The sequence below is a fragment of the Oryctolagus cuniculus genome, chromosome 8 (assembly GCF_964237555.1).
Source record: "Oryctolagus cuniculus chromosome 8, mOryCun1.1, whole genome shotgun sequence".
Taxonomy (NCBI): Eukaryota; Metazoa; Chordata; class Mammalia; order Lagomorpha; family Leporidae; genus Oryctolagus; species Oryctolagus cuniculus.
Window position 1 is genome coordinate 70,807,816 of NC_091439.1, and position 16,223 is coordinate 70,824,038.

The 16,223-nt window shown below is 39.4% G+C and overlaps 1 protein-coding gene across 17 annotated transcripts in view; it reads right to left on the bottom strand.

Annotated features, from left to right (window-relative positions):
- The window catches only part of PDLIM5 (PDZ and LIM domain 5), a 220,801-nt gene that overhangs the window by 11,639 nt on the left and 192,939 nt on the right, over positions 1-16,223 (bottom strand). For all 17 annotated transcript variants that reach the window (XM_070047851.1, XM_070047856.1, XM_008267586.4 and 14 more), the window contains one exon: positions 14,435-14,609. In XM_070047851.1, the coding sequence (XP_069903952.1) occupies positions 14,435-14,609 (175 nt within the window). The remainder of the gene's footprint in view (positions 1-14,434; positions 14,610-16,223) is intronic.

Consider the following 16,223-nt stretch of genomic DNA (forward strand, 5'->3'; position numbering starts at 1 on the left):
CCTACCATCCATGTGGGAGACTCAGAATGGAGTTCCTGGCTCCTAGCTTTGGCCTGGCTCAGCCATGTCTTTTGTGGCCATTTGGGCAGAGTGACCTAGTGGATGGAGATCTCCCTCTCTGTCTGTAATACTGTCCTTCCAAATAATAAATAACTAAGTAAATCTATATATCTTAAAAATGTACACAATGATTCAAACAAAGTAGTGTACGAGTACTTAAGGGATTTCTTCATGAAGGATCCCCCTCCCCCCAACACTCTTTTCCTGGCTTGAGGGTGTTCCAGTGGTACATTTTACTGAGCTACACTGAGCCAATCTGTCCAGGTCATGATTAGGAAAATGGGATGTTAACTGTGACAGAAAATAAAGTAACCAGAAAAAGAAATCCAGTTTAAGCCGAGTGGACAGTTTGATGTTCTATAAAATAAGCAAAAAAAGAAATCTGTTTGGTAATGTCAGTCTTAAAAATGTTAATTATTATCTGAGAAAATAGTCAATTTCTCTTCTACATTTTCATATCATATTCTTATTTCTCAGCTTTATAAGACACATCAAATTCTCACTCTCCAAACTGACTACATGGACTCCAAACTGAGTATTATGGATGGTTTGAAGCCAGCTGGAAAGGTTTTATTTAACTTAAACATGACTGATTTTCTAAAAGTATCTATTGTACTAAGAATACTTAACATAAGATCCACTCTCTTACTGGATTTTTAAGTACACAATTCAGTACTGTTCACTACAGGGACAATGTTGCACCATACAGTTCTGAAACTTATTCACTTGACATAATCAAAAATTTTAATACCCATTGTTTAGCAACTTTCCCCTTCTCCTTCCCTTAAACATGACTGATTTTTAATGCACACGGGTATCATGGTAACAAATGTTTGTAAAGAGATATTTTTTCATTAAATACTATGCAGTCACGAACTGATAAGATGGGCTGGGTTTGCTTGACAGGAATCCATTATAGAGGCTTATCTTGTCATGGAGCCTACAGAGACAACCATTCGAGCCTCTGCAATACACTTTTCAGTAGCTAGCCCACACTAATTTTTATTCATAGAGTGGCTTTACCTCCAGGGCACTTTTACACTTATCTAATTTGTCCATGCAACATTCCTGTGAGATAGACCAGGGCTGTTATTATGAGAGTTTGGTTTAACAGATGGAGGAGCTGAGATACAGAATTTCAAAAGATATGACAGATAGAAAATCAGCGCTTGAGCCAAGGCCAGAAGCTGCATGTGTCCTGATTTCTAGTGCACTGCTCTGGTCAGCTTTGTTCTACCTTTGATCTCAGTACCATCAATTATCATCACTGAGTGCCACAAGGTAAACTGCTAGTAAGCATCAGAAACTGGAGTTCCAGGCAGATTATTAACAGGACAAGTCACAGAATTTATAAGTCTCTGATAATAATATCACCTATGTTTGGTAACTACCTCCTATTGGTAAAATCTTTGCAAAGATACTGATATTTTTTGCAGAATCAGCATCTAATTTTACAAGACTCAGGAAAAAGAAAAGCTCTTGAATGACTAAAATTGTCTTTTGGGGAACAAGAAGATATTTTCTAGCCTCATGATTAACTTGTTTCTTATTAATAACCATGCTGCCTCATGCAGCACTCCTGAATTTGAGATAAGTAGTTTATTATTTTAAAACTTTAGGGCACTACACTTTGTTATGACTAACAAGGAATGCATTTGTTAACTAATTCCTGCCAGAAAAGAAAGGGCGACAGATCAGTATTCTGAAATCAAATACAAGACTTTGGATAGCCTGGCCTTCCATTTTAAACTGAGTTATAAATAACTATCCTGCTAAACAAGTTTATGCACTTAATTTTCTCAGTGTGTATCTGGCAAGTAGATTATCTTTGAAGATAACCAAGAAGTCACACAACTCAAGGTCAGACACGCTTTTCTGAGTGCCCTGAGCTTCTCCTTCAGGTAGGTATCTAGTTATACATATATATGAAGAATTTTCCAGGCTACATTTACTGTGACCATAGCATGGGTATGGGGTTTTATACTGCAATTGATATGGCCTTAAAGCAGGTTCAGTGCAATCTACCAAAAAAGGTAACGTTTTTATTAAGGCCCTTTTCAGCTCATCCCTAAGGCTGAATGGCCCCCAAAGCCAATAAACTTATTTGGCTCCTGAGTATTCAAAAGAAGCCAATCCAACCACAAACCCCTCATTCTGTTAAAGTGTTAGTGCTAATATGCACTCACAATAAAGTTCATCCGGGAAGAACAATGCCTTTTAAGGGTAACTGACTAAGGAACACACAAGCCTCTTGTTAGATTTTCTAAAATATGTGTTGAGATCAAGTCAGACTGGCAGAGAACTGAATTCTAAAAATCAGAACACTTGGGCCTGACCCCTCCTCACCCCCCACAGCCGTTACAGGGACAGCTCATGAAATGCTCCCTCGTTCTCCCTACAGGTTGCTGCCCACAACGCTGTTAGACCACAGGAGTTAGCTCACATGAACTCCTTGGAAAAATTCTGATCAGATTATTGTAACAAGAACACTTTTGCTTCCCTTGAGCAACAGTTTTATTGTGTAGTAAGCTGCAAAACTTGCTTTATTTGTACACCATGAGAAAGTTAAAAGACAAGTGGAAAGCCTAACCACTGGCTAGTGTGTGTGCCATTATGGTCAGTGTTGCCCAGTCTCAGCGCGAGTGACATTTCTAACCGACTCAGCCATGATTGTCATCCATCTCTCCCACACACACCTTTTTCAGTTTAGATTATATTTCATTTATTCTTAAAAATATTTTTTAAAAACTTTCTGGCATAAGGTTCACTATTAATAAACAAATGAAGGCCGGCGCCGTGGCTCAGTAGGCTAATCCTCTGCCTTGTGGCACCGGCACACTGGGTTCTAGTCCCGGTCAGGGCGCCGGATTCTGTCCTGGTTGCCCCTCTTCCAGGCCAGCTCTCTGCTGTGGCCCGGGAGGGTAGTGAAGGATGGCCCAAGTGCTTGGGCCCTGCACCCCATGGGAGACCAGGAGAAGCACCTGGCTCCTGCCTTCAGATAGGCGTGGTGCGCCGGCCGTAGCGCACCGGCCGCGGCGGCCATTGGAGGGTGAACCAACGACAAAAGGAAGACCTTTCTCTCTGTCTCTCTCTCTCACTGTCCACTCTGCCTGTCAAATAAATAAATAAATAAATAAAATAAACAAATTAAAAGAATAGCCCATTAAAAGACTAAACTATTTGATTAACTTCTTTCAAATGTGAACAGTGAAATGAATTTTAGACAGTAAAGAAATTCTCTTTGTTGAAAAATGAATTGAAAATGACCCTTGCACCTGCCTGCTCGCCTTCCTTAAATGAGCAGTGCAAATACTGGCCCAACCTGATCCTCTTCACTGCACTGAAGAGCATCTTTCTCATCTGTACCCCTGGAGTTATGCATAGATTACACACTGATGTCTCTTACATATAACACAGCACTCTCTTCTCTGTGTCAGCACAGACCAATTTAACAAACTCATTAACACAGGATTAACACAGAAGAAGTTCTTGTTCCAGCAGGGATTGGATTTCCATTTGTAAACTGGAAGGACAGGCTTGGGTAACTGAGAGGTGGAATTAAGCATCTAAGCATCAGCTACCTCTACAGTCCTCCACGCCCTAGGAGCCCGGGCTAAATACATGCTGATTGACAAATGAAAGGAGGGGAGAAGTTAGAGCATGCGATTGGCTGAGAGAAGCACTATGGCATGTAAGTTTTCACCCTGTTTATCTTCTGTGAGACTTATGCCAAAAAGGAAAAAAACAGAAAGGAAGGGAAGGTAGGGAAGAATGCCAAGGAAAACTTCAGACAAAAAGAAAAGTCTCAAATAGAAACATGAAAGGAATTGTATATTCTAAAGGCACAGACTAATAGAGATTTAGCTTCAAAATCAAATCTTACTTCTTGCTCCCCTTTGGTATTTAGCTCTTGCAATAATTTCAGTGATAGGAATTCACTACCACACAGATGACAAAAAACATCAGAGAAGCTCGGCACTTTTCCTACGATCACGTGAGAGCTGAACTGTGAAGCTAGAATCTACTCAGGCCCAGTCACTAGAGAGAAGAAATTCATTCGATTCAAAGTTACTATAGCAACAGAAGGTAAAGACGAAGATATGCAAAAACCACATATAAAACAACTCGTGAGGACCAGCATTGTGGCGTAGTGGCTAAAGCTGCTACCTGTGGCACTGGCATCCCATATGGGTGTCAATTCCAGTCCCTCGTGCCCCACTTTGAGTCCAGCTCTCTGCTAACCTGCCTGAGAAAGCAGCAGAGGATGACCCAAGAACTAGGGTCTCTCCACCCATGGTGGGAGACCTGGAAGAAGTTCCTGGCTCCTGGCTTTAGCCTGGCCCAGCCCCAGCTGTTGCAGCCATTGGGGAGTGAACCAGTGGATGGAAGATTCTCTCTCTCTCTCTCTCTGTCTCTCCCTCTCTCTTTATGATGTAACTGTGCCTTTCAAATGAATAAAATAAATCTTAAAAACAAAAACAACTCATGTGCTTGTAAATAAAAATGGAATCTGATACCCCTTATTCAGATAAGTTAGAGAATACCGATGTATAAAGCAGTTTAATAGTGACCAACTTTTGGGAAAGGATGGAAATAAGCCAAGAGTCACATAACCAGAGAAGTAGAGTCAAATAGAAAGATAACTGAGAAAACTTACACATACACACATTCATAAATACTCACAAAGACACATGCAGGAAGAAAGTCAAGGTGATACCCTTTCAAGTCTGATCACGCTTGAGATTAGCAATATTAAAAAGCCTTCCTCAAATTTGGAAACACTCATATATGTCACTCTTAATTCTTCTTTAATCAATAATGCCTATATATATGCATATATTTACATTCCATGGAGCCTATTTTTCTATGGATATTTGTTGCACAAAAATACTGATTTGCTAAGTAGAATATAGAACTTACTATAAAGGAACCTGATTTGTTGAAGCTAGGTAATTCTTACTTCTTCTTTTCACTAACACAGTCCTGGATGTAACTCTATTATATCACTACAGTTTGCCTGTTTGAACTTTTCACTAGAAATAGAACTCTGTTTGTTTGCTAGAGGTCCCTTAACAAAATACCACAGACTGGGTAGCTTCAACAATAGGAATCTATTTTTTTCAGTTACAGGGGCTAGAAGTCCAAGATTAAGAGGTCAGCAGGGGTCCAGCGCTGTGGCCTAGCAGGTAGAGCTGCCGTCTGCAGCACCAGCATCCCATGTGGGCAATGGTTTGAAACCCTGCTGCTCCACTTCTGATCCAGCTCTCTGCTATGGCCTTGGAAGGCAGTAAAGGATGGCACAAGTCCTGGGACCCCTGAACCCATGTGAGAGACCCGGAAGAAACTCCTGGCTCCTGACTTCAGATTAACGCAGCTCTGACCATTGCACATTGCAGACATCTGGGGAGTGAACCAGTGGATGAAGACCTCTCTCTCTCTCTTCCTGCCTCTGCCTCTCTATAATTCTGCCTTTCCTTTTTTTTTTTAACTTTTATTTAATGAATATAAATTTCCAAAGTACGATTTATGGATTACAATGGCTTCCCCCCCATAACGTCCCTCCCATCCGCAATCCTCCCCTTATCCACTCCCTCTCCCCTTCCATTCACATCAAGATTCATTTTCGATTATCTTAATATACAGAAGATCAGCTTAGTATACATTAAGTAAGGATTTCAACAGTTTGCTCCCACACAGAAACATAAAGTGAAAAATAATAGATGATTTTTTTTAAATGATGATGAAATCAGAGCAGACCTATTGTCATGTTTAATCCCAGTGAGAGTCAAGTTGGGAGTTGATAATTTCTTTTTTTTTTTTTTTTTTTTACAGAGGATCAGTTTAGTATACATTAAGTAAAGATTTCAACAGTTTGCACCCCCATAGAAACACAAAGTGAAATATATTGTTTGAGTACTCGTTATAGCATTAAATCTCAATACACAGCACATTAAGGACAGAGATCCTACATGAGGAGTAAGTGCACAGTGACTCCTGTTGTTGACTTTACCAATTGACACTCCTGTCTATGGCATCAGTAGTCTCCCTATGCTCCAGTCATGAGTTTCCAAGGCTATGGAAGCCCTCTGAGTTCTCCGATTCTTATCTTGTTTAGACAAGGTCATAGTCAAAGTGGAGGTTCTCTCCTCCCTTCAGAGAAAGGTACCTCCTTCTTTGAAGACCTGTTCTTTCCACTGGGATCTCACTTGCAGAGATCTTTTGCCAGATAGAATGGCAGATGTCCTAAATAGCACTCTGGCCTCAGAATCAGCCCTAAAAGCATTTGGATCTGGCTGAAAAGCCCATGAGAGTATTTCAGGCATGGAAAGCCAAGACACTCTGCCTTTCAATCTTAAAAGAAAGAGAGAGACGTTAGCAGGGCTGGTTCCTTCTAAGGCCTCTCTCCTTGAGTGTAGCTGGCCATCTTTCCCACATGTGTACACATGATTGTTCCTCTATATGCATGTCTTAACCTCTTCTTAGAATGACATCAATTATTATCAGACTAAGCCCCCCCCAAAGACTTGATTTTTATCTCTTTAACAACTAAATACCTGCTCCAAATCTAATCACATTCTGAGGTACCAGGATTAAGGATTCATGACTTTGATGGAGACATGATTCAGTTCACTACCTGGAGAGAAGTATGTCTGATTTCTGTATCAGTGGTACCTAGGAGGGGTGGTACACAAAACACCCAATGAGTGTTGCTTCTACAATGAATCTTCAAAAAATTCTTGGAAAAACTGTACAAGGATTTCAAAATTTTCATGTACCAAAAAATATCTTTTAATTCTACTTTCCACAAACATTTTGAAGAATCTTGTATTTGTCTGCATTAGATGAGAAATTGTAAAAAAGGTCACCAATATGAGTTTAAAAATGCATATATGTGATACATGTCATTTTGGAGGGGAAGTAACAGTGTTTAACTATTTGGCCTATTGATTACCTATTCCCCTCTTTCTTATTTATACATTCAAACATTATGATAAAAGTACATTAGGACATCTTAAGTTGTGGAAGGTTTTTTTTTTTTTCCTGACTTAATATAGTAGCACATAATTGTATGTGTATATACTCATAATACACACATCTGTTTAATAACATAGAAAGTTCAGATTAACATACTGAAGAAAATAAACATCACATCAAATCCAACTATCCAAGCATTCTAACTATTAATTTTGGATATAGATCCTTTTGGTCAACTTTCTAAAGCAGAGTGTGTGGATGTGTTTACTATTATATTCCCAGTGGATTAAACAGTGCTTGGTACCTACTAGGACCTTCTATAAATATTTTATAAATTAATTAGTGTATTCCAGGATCAAACAGACCTGAATTTAGTTCTACCAGTTAACTAGTTTTGTGACTTTGGGCAAATACAAGGGTACTTCAACAAGTTCATGAAAATGGAATTAAAGAATTCTGAAAATCATGCAAACGAAGAGTATAAGTTCATGAAAAATGAACATTTATGAAAAATCTATGTATAAATGTCAAAATGTTTTTGCATCCAAATAATCTTTTCATTCCATTTTTCCCACAATTTTTTGAAGTCCCATCATAATTTAAGTCTAATATTCCCATCTGTAAAATAGGTATAAGTATAGAGTCACATGTAGCTTAGCCTCATCATGTATCACGAGCCTATTCATCACTGTGTAGACATCATAAACAGTGCTAACAGAGACGTAGATGGCAAAGCCTACTACACATCTAGGCTGTAAGGATTAGCCTATTACTCCTCAACCACAAACTCACACAGAATATTACTATACTTAATACTGTAGACAAATGTAGCACAACAGCAAATATCTGTATATCTGAACACAGAAAAGGTACAGTAAAACTACTAAGTGATAAGAATTTTTCAGCTCATTATAATCTTATGGGACTACCATCATAGATGCAGTCTGTGACTATCAGACTGATATCATTATATAGCATATGATTGTAATATAAACTTTATGGAGTAATTTTGGGGATTCAGTAGAATAATTAAAAAATTCTTGGCATGGTACCAACTATTTTCAACAAATAGTATCTGTCTTTATTATCATGCTTAAATATGTATCCTGGTATATATTTTCTTCACATAAAATTGGAATCATAATTTAGAGTTCTATATTTCTTTTTACTTTCTTAATATTGTAAGCATTTTCCTGTGTAGTGGTAGTTAAAAGCATGGATAAAAATTAGAGTGAGACAGATCTGGGCTCAAATTCAGGTTCTGCCATTTACTCTCTATGTAACTCTTCAGGCAAATAAGTATTTCTTAGTACCTTGATTTTCTCATTGTGAAATAGAATAGAAATAGTGACTTTCTTACAGGGTTGTTATGAAAACTCAGGTGAAATTCTTAGTGCAACATTTAGAATGTGCTAATAACCCATTAGACATTATTATTGAAAATAGGATCCTAATGGCACATATCACATTATATACACACTGAATATTTATGTCCTCTTTGATTTTTCCCTACAGTAAATAGTGAAATCTTGGTCTTTGTTTCCTTAAATTCAAGGGATAACACATTTAGCCAGAAAACTTGGTGTTTAAGTAAACTCTTAACGAGAAGGGATAATAAATAGGAACTATAAATAAAGGAGTAAACAGGAATTGAAATGGATGGCAAATTCTGCTAGTCTCTCTTGGGATAACCCTAAATGGCTCTCCTTAGGAGAAAAGTCTAAAAATTGCTAGAAAACAACAACAAAAAACCCAATAATATTAAAATTCTTTCTCTCACTAGCATGAACAATGGATTGCCTGAATGTGGTTGTTCTGGTGTATAGGACAGGCAAAGACAGAACAATAATATTATGGGCACATTTTAATATATTTCTTATCTAAAAGGAATTCAAACACCATAAAAACCTTACTTCTTATACAAAAATGAGAAGAAGCTAAATACAAGATGATTCTGTTAACTGGATACAATACAAATGGCCAACAGATTTTAATGTTACTAGCTGTTACAATCAAGAAATAAGATGGAATGTTCATAAGCCATTTGGCCAGGGTTTTGGCTACATTAGCCTAATCTATGCATTTCTAATTTTTAAAAGTTTAATTTATATAATTTTTATTTATTTGAAAGGCAGAGCAACAGAGAGTGGTCAAGGGCAGGGAGGGAGACCTTCCATTCCCTGGTTCACTCCCTAAATTCCTGCAATAGCTGGGGTGGGGCCAAATCAAATCCAGGAGCTTGGAATTCATTCTAGGTCTCCCATGTGGGTGGCAGGGACCCAACTACTTGCGCATCACCAAAGTAGCAAATTGGTAGGAAGCCGGATCAAAAGTGGAGTGAAGAGTGGAACTAAAACACTCCAATATGAGATGCAGGCATCTAAACCACTGGGCCAAGTGCCCGCCCCTCTACGATTCCCTCTTATGTCATCACTCCAAAATCTATCTATTCACAAGTTTAACAGTCAAGATTCCTAACACAACTGGACTGGAAATGTTCCACAGCAAACATTCCAAGCCTCAGCAGAAGTTCCTAACATATGACTCTCTGTCCATTTGTAACTAATCAAAGTAATGCATCCATATTGCAATTTACGCAAATTTTATCCATAAATTTTTCAAAGACTCAAAGAAGCCAAAATTTTTTAAACATCAGATACAGATAAAATTATGTATATGGGAGCTGGCACTGTGGCGTAGTGGGTAAAGCTGCCACCTGCAGTCCCATATGGGCGCCGGTTTGAGTTCTTGCTGCTCCACTTCCCATCCAGCTCTTTGTTATGGCCTGGGAAAGCAGTAGAAGATGACCCAAGTGTTTGGGCCCCTGCACCCTCATGGGAGACCAGGAAGAAGCCCCTGGCTCCTGGCTTAGAATCGACGCAGCACTGGCCGTTGCGGCCAATTGGGGAGTGAACCATCGGATGGAAAACCTCTCTCTCTCTCTGCCTCTCTCTTTCTCTGTAAATCTGACTTTCAAATAAAATAAATAAATCTTTAAAAAAATTACGTATGTGGTTTTAAATTGAGTATATTCTATCAGGAGATAACCAGATCAGTTATTAACATTCAAGTTTTTTAGGTTTTCCAAAAATAATCAACTCTGTTTAAAAAAAAAAAAAAAGGAGAGTTGGGGGGACAATAAACCACAAAATTTGGCTTAGTGTTCCTTTACATTAAAAATGTTTATGAAGAAGCAAAATACTGAACAAGTAAATATATGACAAGACTATGAATTCTAAGCAGTATACATTGTATGACAGAAAACTAACTTAACACGATCAAATAAACCTTAAACTTCTCAGTTTGCCAAAGTTGAATATTTTGTTCTGAAAGTATCACACCAGTAATGGCAGCTTGTTTAAAAACAGGTGGCCCAGAGAATGTCACTTGATCTAATGCCTCCCTGCTTTGGTAAGTAATACTGCACTGAGGCCAGGAACTGGAATTATGCTTTGAGTAGGCCTCTGAAATGACCACAATCTATTCAAGCTGCTTTAGCATTTGAGCACCAGGCAAATGTGCTACGTTAATTACTGTTATATGATCTTGACATGAACTAATCCCCACTCCTATTAACTTCCTTACTAAATGAAGCTTTAATGCTTAAATGATAAAAAGTGCTAGATAATCCAGAGCAATATAAAACTTAACAGATGAAGGAGCAATAAGTGAGAGTGGTCTGCCTTATTAGCATACTAGATATTATTCGGCAGGACAACAGTGCATTAAAGCTGCATTCTGATGTACCAATGCCAGCGCACTTGGTAAAGTGATAAGTATAAGTACACAACCGATCAAAAAGATAGGGTAAGTGTCGAAGAGATTTTACAAACAAGACCAGTGTAAGCAAATAATGAAGGATAGAATTAAAAGGGAGAGAATGATCCTGCAGGGGAAGCAGGACACACAGCAGACTCATAGAATGGCAAACACCCAAAATAGCACTCTGGCCTCAGAATCAACCCTTGAGGCATTCGGATCTAGCTAAAAGGACCCTGAGAGTCTCAAAGGCATGGAAAGCCACGACACGGTGGCAAAAACAACCTAAATGAAAGATCCTGGTGAACAAGACCCCAGCAGCAGGAACAGGCTATCAAGGAGGGAGGCGCCTTTCTCTGAAGGGAGGAAGGAACCTCCACTGTGATATGGCCTTGACTAAACAAGTTCAGAGCTGGTGAACTCAAGGGGCTTCCATAGCCTAGACAGCTCATGGCAAGAGCCTCGGGTGATTGCTGATGCAATAAGAGTGCCAATTGTTAAATCTACAACGGGAGTCACTGGGTACATGCTCCCCATGTAGGATTTCTGTCCTTAATGTGTTTTACTATGAAACTTAAAAACAACACTACTAGTCAAACAATACCCTATACCTTGTGCGGTTGTGTGAGAACAGCCTGTTGAAATCCTTGCTTAGTGTATACTAAGTTGATCTTCTGTATATGAAGGTGATTGAAAATGAAACTCGATGAAGGGCGGGATGGGGGAGGGAGTGGGAGAGGGGAGGGCAGTGGGAGGGAGGGAGGTTGGGGGGGGAGCCACAACAATACAAAAGTTGCACTTTGTAAATTCACATTTATTAAATAATAAAAAAAAGAAAATCAATGAATGCCAAAAAAAAAAAAAAAAAAAAAAGCTGCATTCAGGCCTAGCATTAAGTTTGAAGCCCCATAGCAGGTAGGGGTAGTGACTGTAACTTCCACTCTGATCCTGATACTTTCTCCATACTAAGAAAGCTTTTCAGAGTGGCTAGTGGTGGCAATGATAACAGTCACAGAGTTTCATAATCAGATGATGTGAATTTACAACAAATGTGTGGCCGGCACCACGGCTCAATAGGCCAATCCTCCGCCTGTGGCACCTGCACCACAGGTTCTAGTCCCGGTTAGGGTGCCGGATTCTGTCCCAGTTGCCCCTCTTCCAGCCCAGCTCTCTGCTGTGGCCCGGGAGTGCAGTGGAGGATGGCCCAAGTCCTTGGGCCCTGCACCCGCATGGGAAACCAGGAGAAGCACCTGGCTCCTGGCTTCGGATCAGCACGGTTCGCTGGTCACAGCGCACTGGCCGCAGTGGCCATTGGGGGGTGAACCAACGGAAAAGGAAGACCTTTCTCTCTCTGTCTCTCTCACTGTCCACTCTGCCTGTCAAATAAATAAATAAAAACAAAAAAACAAACAAATAAAAACAACAAATGTGGTTTCTCACTTTGTTAACTCACCCACTAATTATCTCCAGTAGCACACAAATAACAGCCATAATTATTTTCATAAATGGTGGGTTTTGATCCAGCATATTGGATCTCTAAACACTAATCTAGGTTAGCAATGTATTAAAACCTAAAGAAACAATGCCACAAATCAGAGTTTTTCTATTATTTTATTAACATTAAACCTAAAATATAACAAGTGTAGATAGTAAGAAATGACATTGTTCTATGTACTGGGGTAGAACAGCACCAGACAAGATTTTAGATTGGTTTATATATTTCTGAGAGACAGTAACCCAGTAGAAAAACTTTCAGGAAAGTCACTCTAATCTAATTGACATGACGGCTTTAATGATAAATGGGTCTAGAAATGCACATGGTCTGTTCAGTTAAATATGACTATATTGTCTCTGGGTGATAGACACTGTACTAGACTTTACAGCTCTCTACTGATTTTCCCCTTCTGCTTACAACAACCACTATATATAAATATATATATAACGAGTTATTATATATAATTATATATATACATATATAATGAGTTATTTATTTATTTGAAAGGCAGAGTTACAGAGAGGCAGAGGCAGAGAGAAAGAAGTCTTCCATCTGCTGGTTCACTCCCCAAAAGGCTGCAATGGACGGAGCTGGGCAGATCCAAAGTCAGGAGCCACAAGCTTCCTCTGGGTCTCCCACATGGGTGCAGGGGCCCAAGCATTTGGGCCATCTTCCCCTGCTTTCCCAGGCCAGAGAGGAGAGTTGGATTGGAAGTGGAGCAGCCAGGACTTGAACTGGTGCCCAAATGGGATACCAGCATATACCAAAGCGCCAGCCCCTCATAACTATTATTAACACAATCTCTGTTACTGGATAATTCTCACTAAGCACATAGTCACTCTGAGAAATATGATGTAAATGAGAAATTACAGCTTAGAAAACACCATATTATGATTCCATTTCTGAAAAACAGTATCTGTCATTACATCTTATATCCTTTTATGTTTTATAAATCTGAAGTAAGATGCTAATAGTGGTTATCTACTGGGAGTATGTACTTTACCTAGCAAAATTATGCTAAGTAATAAATACACATGGAGGAAGATAAAATGTGATTTAAGTCTTGATACTCAACTTTATGGGAGTCAGTTTCAACTATCTAAAAATGTGAAAAATTAAAAGAGGAGAGCTTGGATAATCATTTGAAATGATTTTTTATTACCACCAATAAGGTGCTTTGGGCAGGTTATCCACCATCAGCATTCACACCTCAATCTCCTAATATATATTTTAAGGCCATTTATTGGAAATGCTTAGTGATTTAGTAAATTCCAGAATATTACACTCACTTATGATCTCTGGGCCTTTTTCCTTCTTGGAGTTTAAAAGACAGTCAGTTTGAATAAAAAGTGTTTTCAAGAAGCAGGTTAGAACCTAAATTAACATTCTGAAACACTTTAAAATAGATCAGCAGTAGGTATATCTTCCAGGGTTTAGATATTTAAAAATCCAGTCTTCTCTCCAGGACTCCAGTTCTTTTATTTTGTTATTATCTGTTTTCATCTAAATTAAAGGATTCACTTTTATAATCTATAAATTAACCAAGTTGGAATAAATGATCTTCAGGGTTCCTTCAAGTCTTTAACTGATACAACAAGTGTTTTTAGTTTTCACAGAGCCCAGAATTGCTGTTCATTAAAACAGATTCTAATTATATATTCATATTTATCTATTTTAACAATACTACATCTGGAATCAGGCAAGAATAGCTTTACTAATAAAATGTTAAATATTTCAGCATTTTAAACAAATCAACATTGGTATTAAGACAATAAATAGGCCGGTGCTGAGGCTCACTAGGCTAATCCTCTGCCTGCAGCGCCGGCACCATGGGTTCTAGTCCCGGTGGGGGCTCCGGATTCTGTCCCGGTTGCCCCTCTTCCAGGCCAGCTCTCTGCTGTGGCCAGGGAGTGCAGTGGAGGATGGCCCAAGTGCTTGGGCCCTGCATCCGCATGGGAGACCAGGATAAGTACCTGGCCCCTGGCTTCGGATCAGTGCGGTGCACCAGCCGCAGCGTGCCAGCCACAGCAGCCATTGGGGGTGAACAAACGGCAAAGGAAGACCTTCTCTCTGTCTCTCTTTCTCACTGTCCACTCTGCCTGTCAGAAAAAAAAAAAAAAAAAAAAAAGACAATAAATAACCCACCTGATGACCTGGTTACAGTGGGCACACATTGGGGTCCGTTTCCCTGCAGGGATATGCTCAGCTCTCTGCACTAAAGTATCCTGGTCGCCCGGCTGGGGCTGCCCCACAGCTGAGCCTGCCAGTGACACTGCCGCTGAGGAAGCCGCACTGTTTGAGATTCTTCCAGTGGAAGGTGCTAGGAGTGAAAACATGGCAGAATCAGAATTATGATAAGGCAAACATAAACTTTCCTAGCAATCAAATAACAATTTGTAAAATATCATTCATTGATTCACTCACTCGCATTTATGGTAAAGTTATGCCACAGATACTAAGCGACCATTATACAGATGCATAGAAAAGCAAGGATTATAACACAGTCAGTAGAGAGTTATGACAGAGAATGCAGAGGTTGCTGTAAGAACAGCAGAGATAGTTCTATTTCCAAGAGGGATATGGTTAGGTGACTATTAACAGCGAGACATTTCTAGTTATCTAGACATCTCGGCTAACCATTTAATTAGATTCAATTCCAAATATATCATAGGCACATTAAAAATCTCAATGTGTTGAAGACAAGACACAAACTCATTACATGGTCTCTCCTCCAGTTATACTCTCTAAGTAGATTATGCACACAGTCACTGAGGCGTGTGAGGCAGCTACCTAAAAATCATCCTTGTCCATCCTTTCCTTCAACTTTGCTAATGAGAAGGCCTGGTTTTACGTCAGAAAAAATTCTTGATTTTACTCCCTCTTTTCCATTTCTACAATTCTGACCTGGTTTAGGTCTTCAATCTCCCACCTAATATAGCTGCCAAAATGTCGCACCTCCCTTAAATTTATCCTCCTGATTGCCAACTAAGAATTAAATCTCAACCAATCACAACTCTGTATAAATGATTCCCCTGTTCTTTGACAACTCAATATACTCCATGCTTCTAGATACTGCATTCAAGTCCCCCACAGTGGTCTCTTTCTGCCCCACAACCTTATCTTTTACCCTCTTGCCTTTCACTTAGGCTATGGCAACACCAAACTGCTTTCCTTTGTCTTGTGGATGGATCAATCTGTGACCAGTAATGTCTTCCCCCCCAGTAATGTTATTTTCTACGCTTCTTACTGCTTACCTGGTAACTATGACTTACTGTTTAAAGTTCAGCTCAGAATGTGAACTATTCCCAAAATTTCACCTTGAATCATTTCTCCCCAAAACCCCTTCTACAGATCAAATGATTCTAAGTTCCCATCAAAGATTTTCTGTAAATATCACTGCTTCTATTGCATATTTCTGTTCCTTTCTTCCCCAACTAGATAGGTCCCTGAGGGAAGGAACTACACTTTATTTATCACCTAAGGAACTAATACAATATCTGGAATGAATGAATGAACTACAATCAACACATAAGTGAATGCATGTAAAACCTAGGAGGGACTAGGGTCTTACCAATGTAAGACCTGCTCCTTATCCACAGACAATTAAAATCTAAGAGATGGTTGAGGCACCCCCTCCCCCAATATTGACAACTCCACTTCCAATCCAACTCTCTGCTAATGTGCCTGGGAAGACAGTACTTAGGCCTCTGTACCCATTTGGGAGACCTTGCTCCTGGTTTTGGCCAAGCCCGGCCCATGCCATTGCAGCCATTTGGCGAGGGAGCCAGAGGATGGAAGACCTCTCTTTCTCTGTAACTCTGCCTTTCAAATAAATAAATCAATCTTTAAAAATATATATAATGGAAGAGAAAATGCACATATTACAATGGCTTAAAAGGAACAATTTTGGGGCCAGCATTGTGGCACAGCAGGT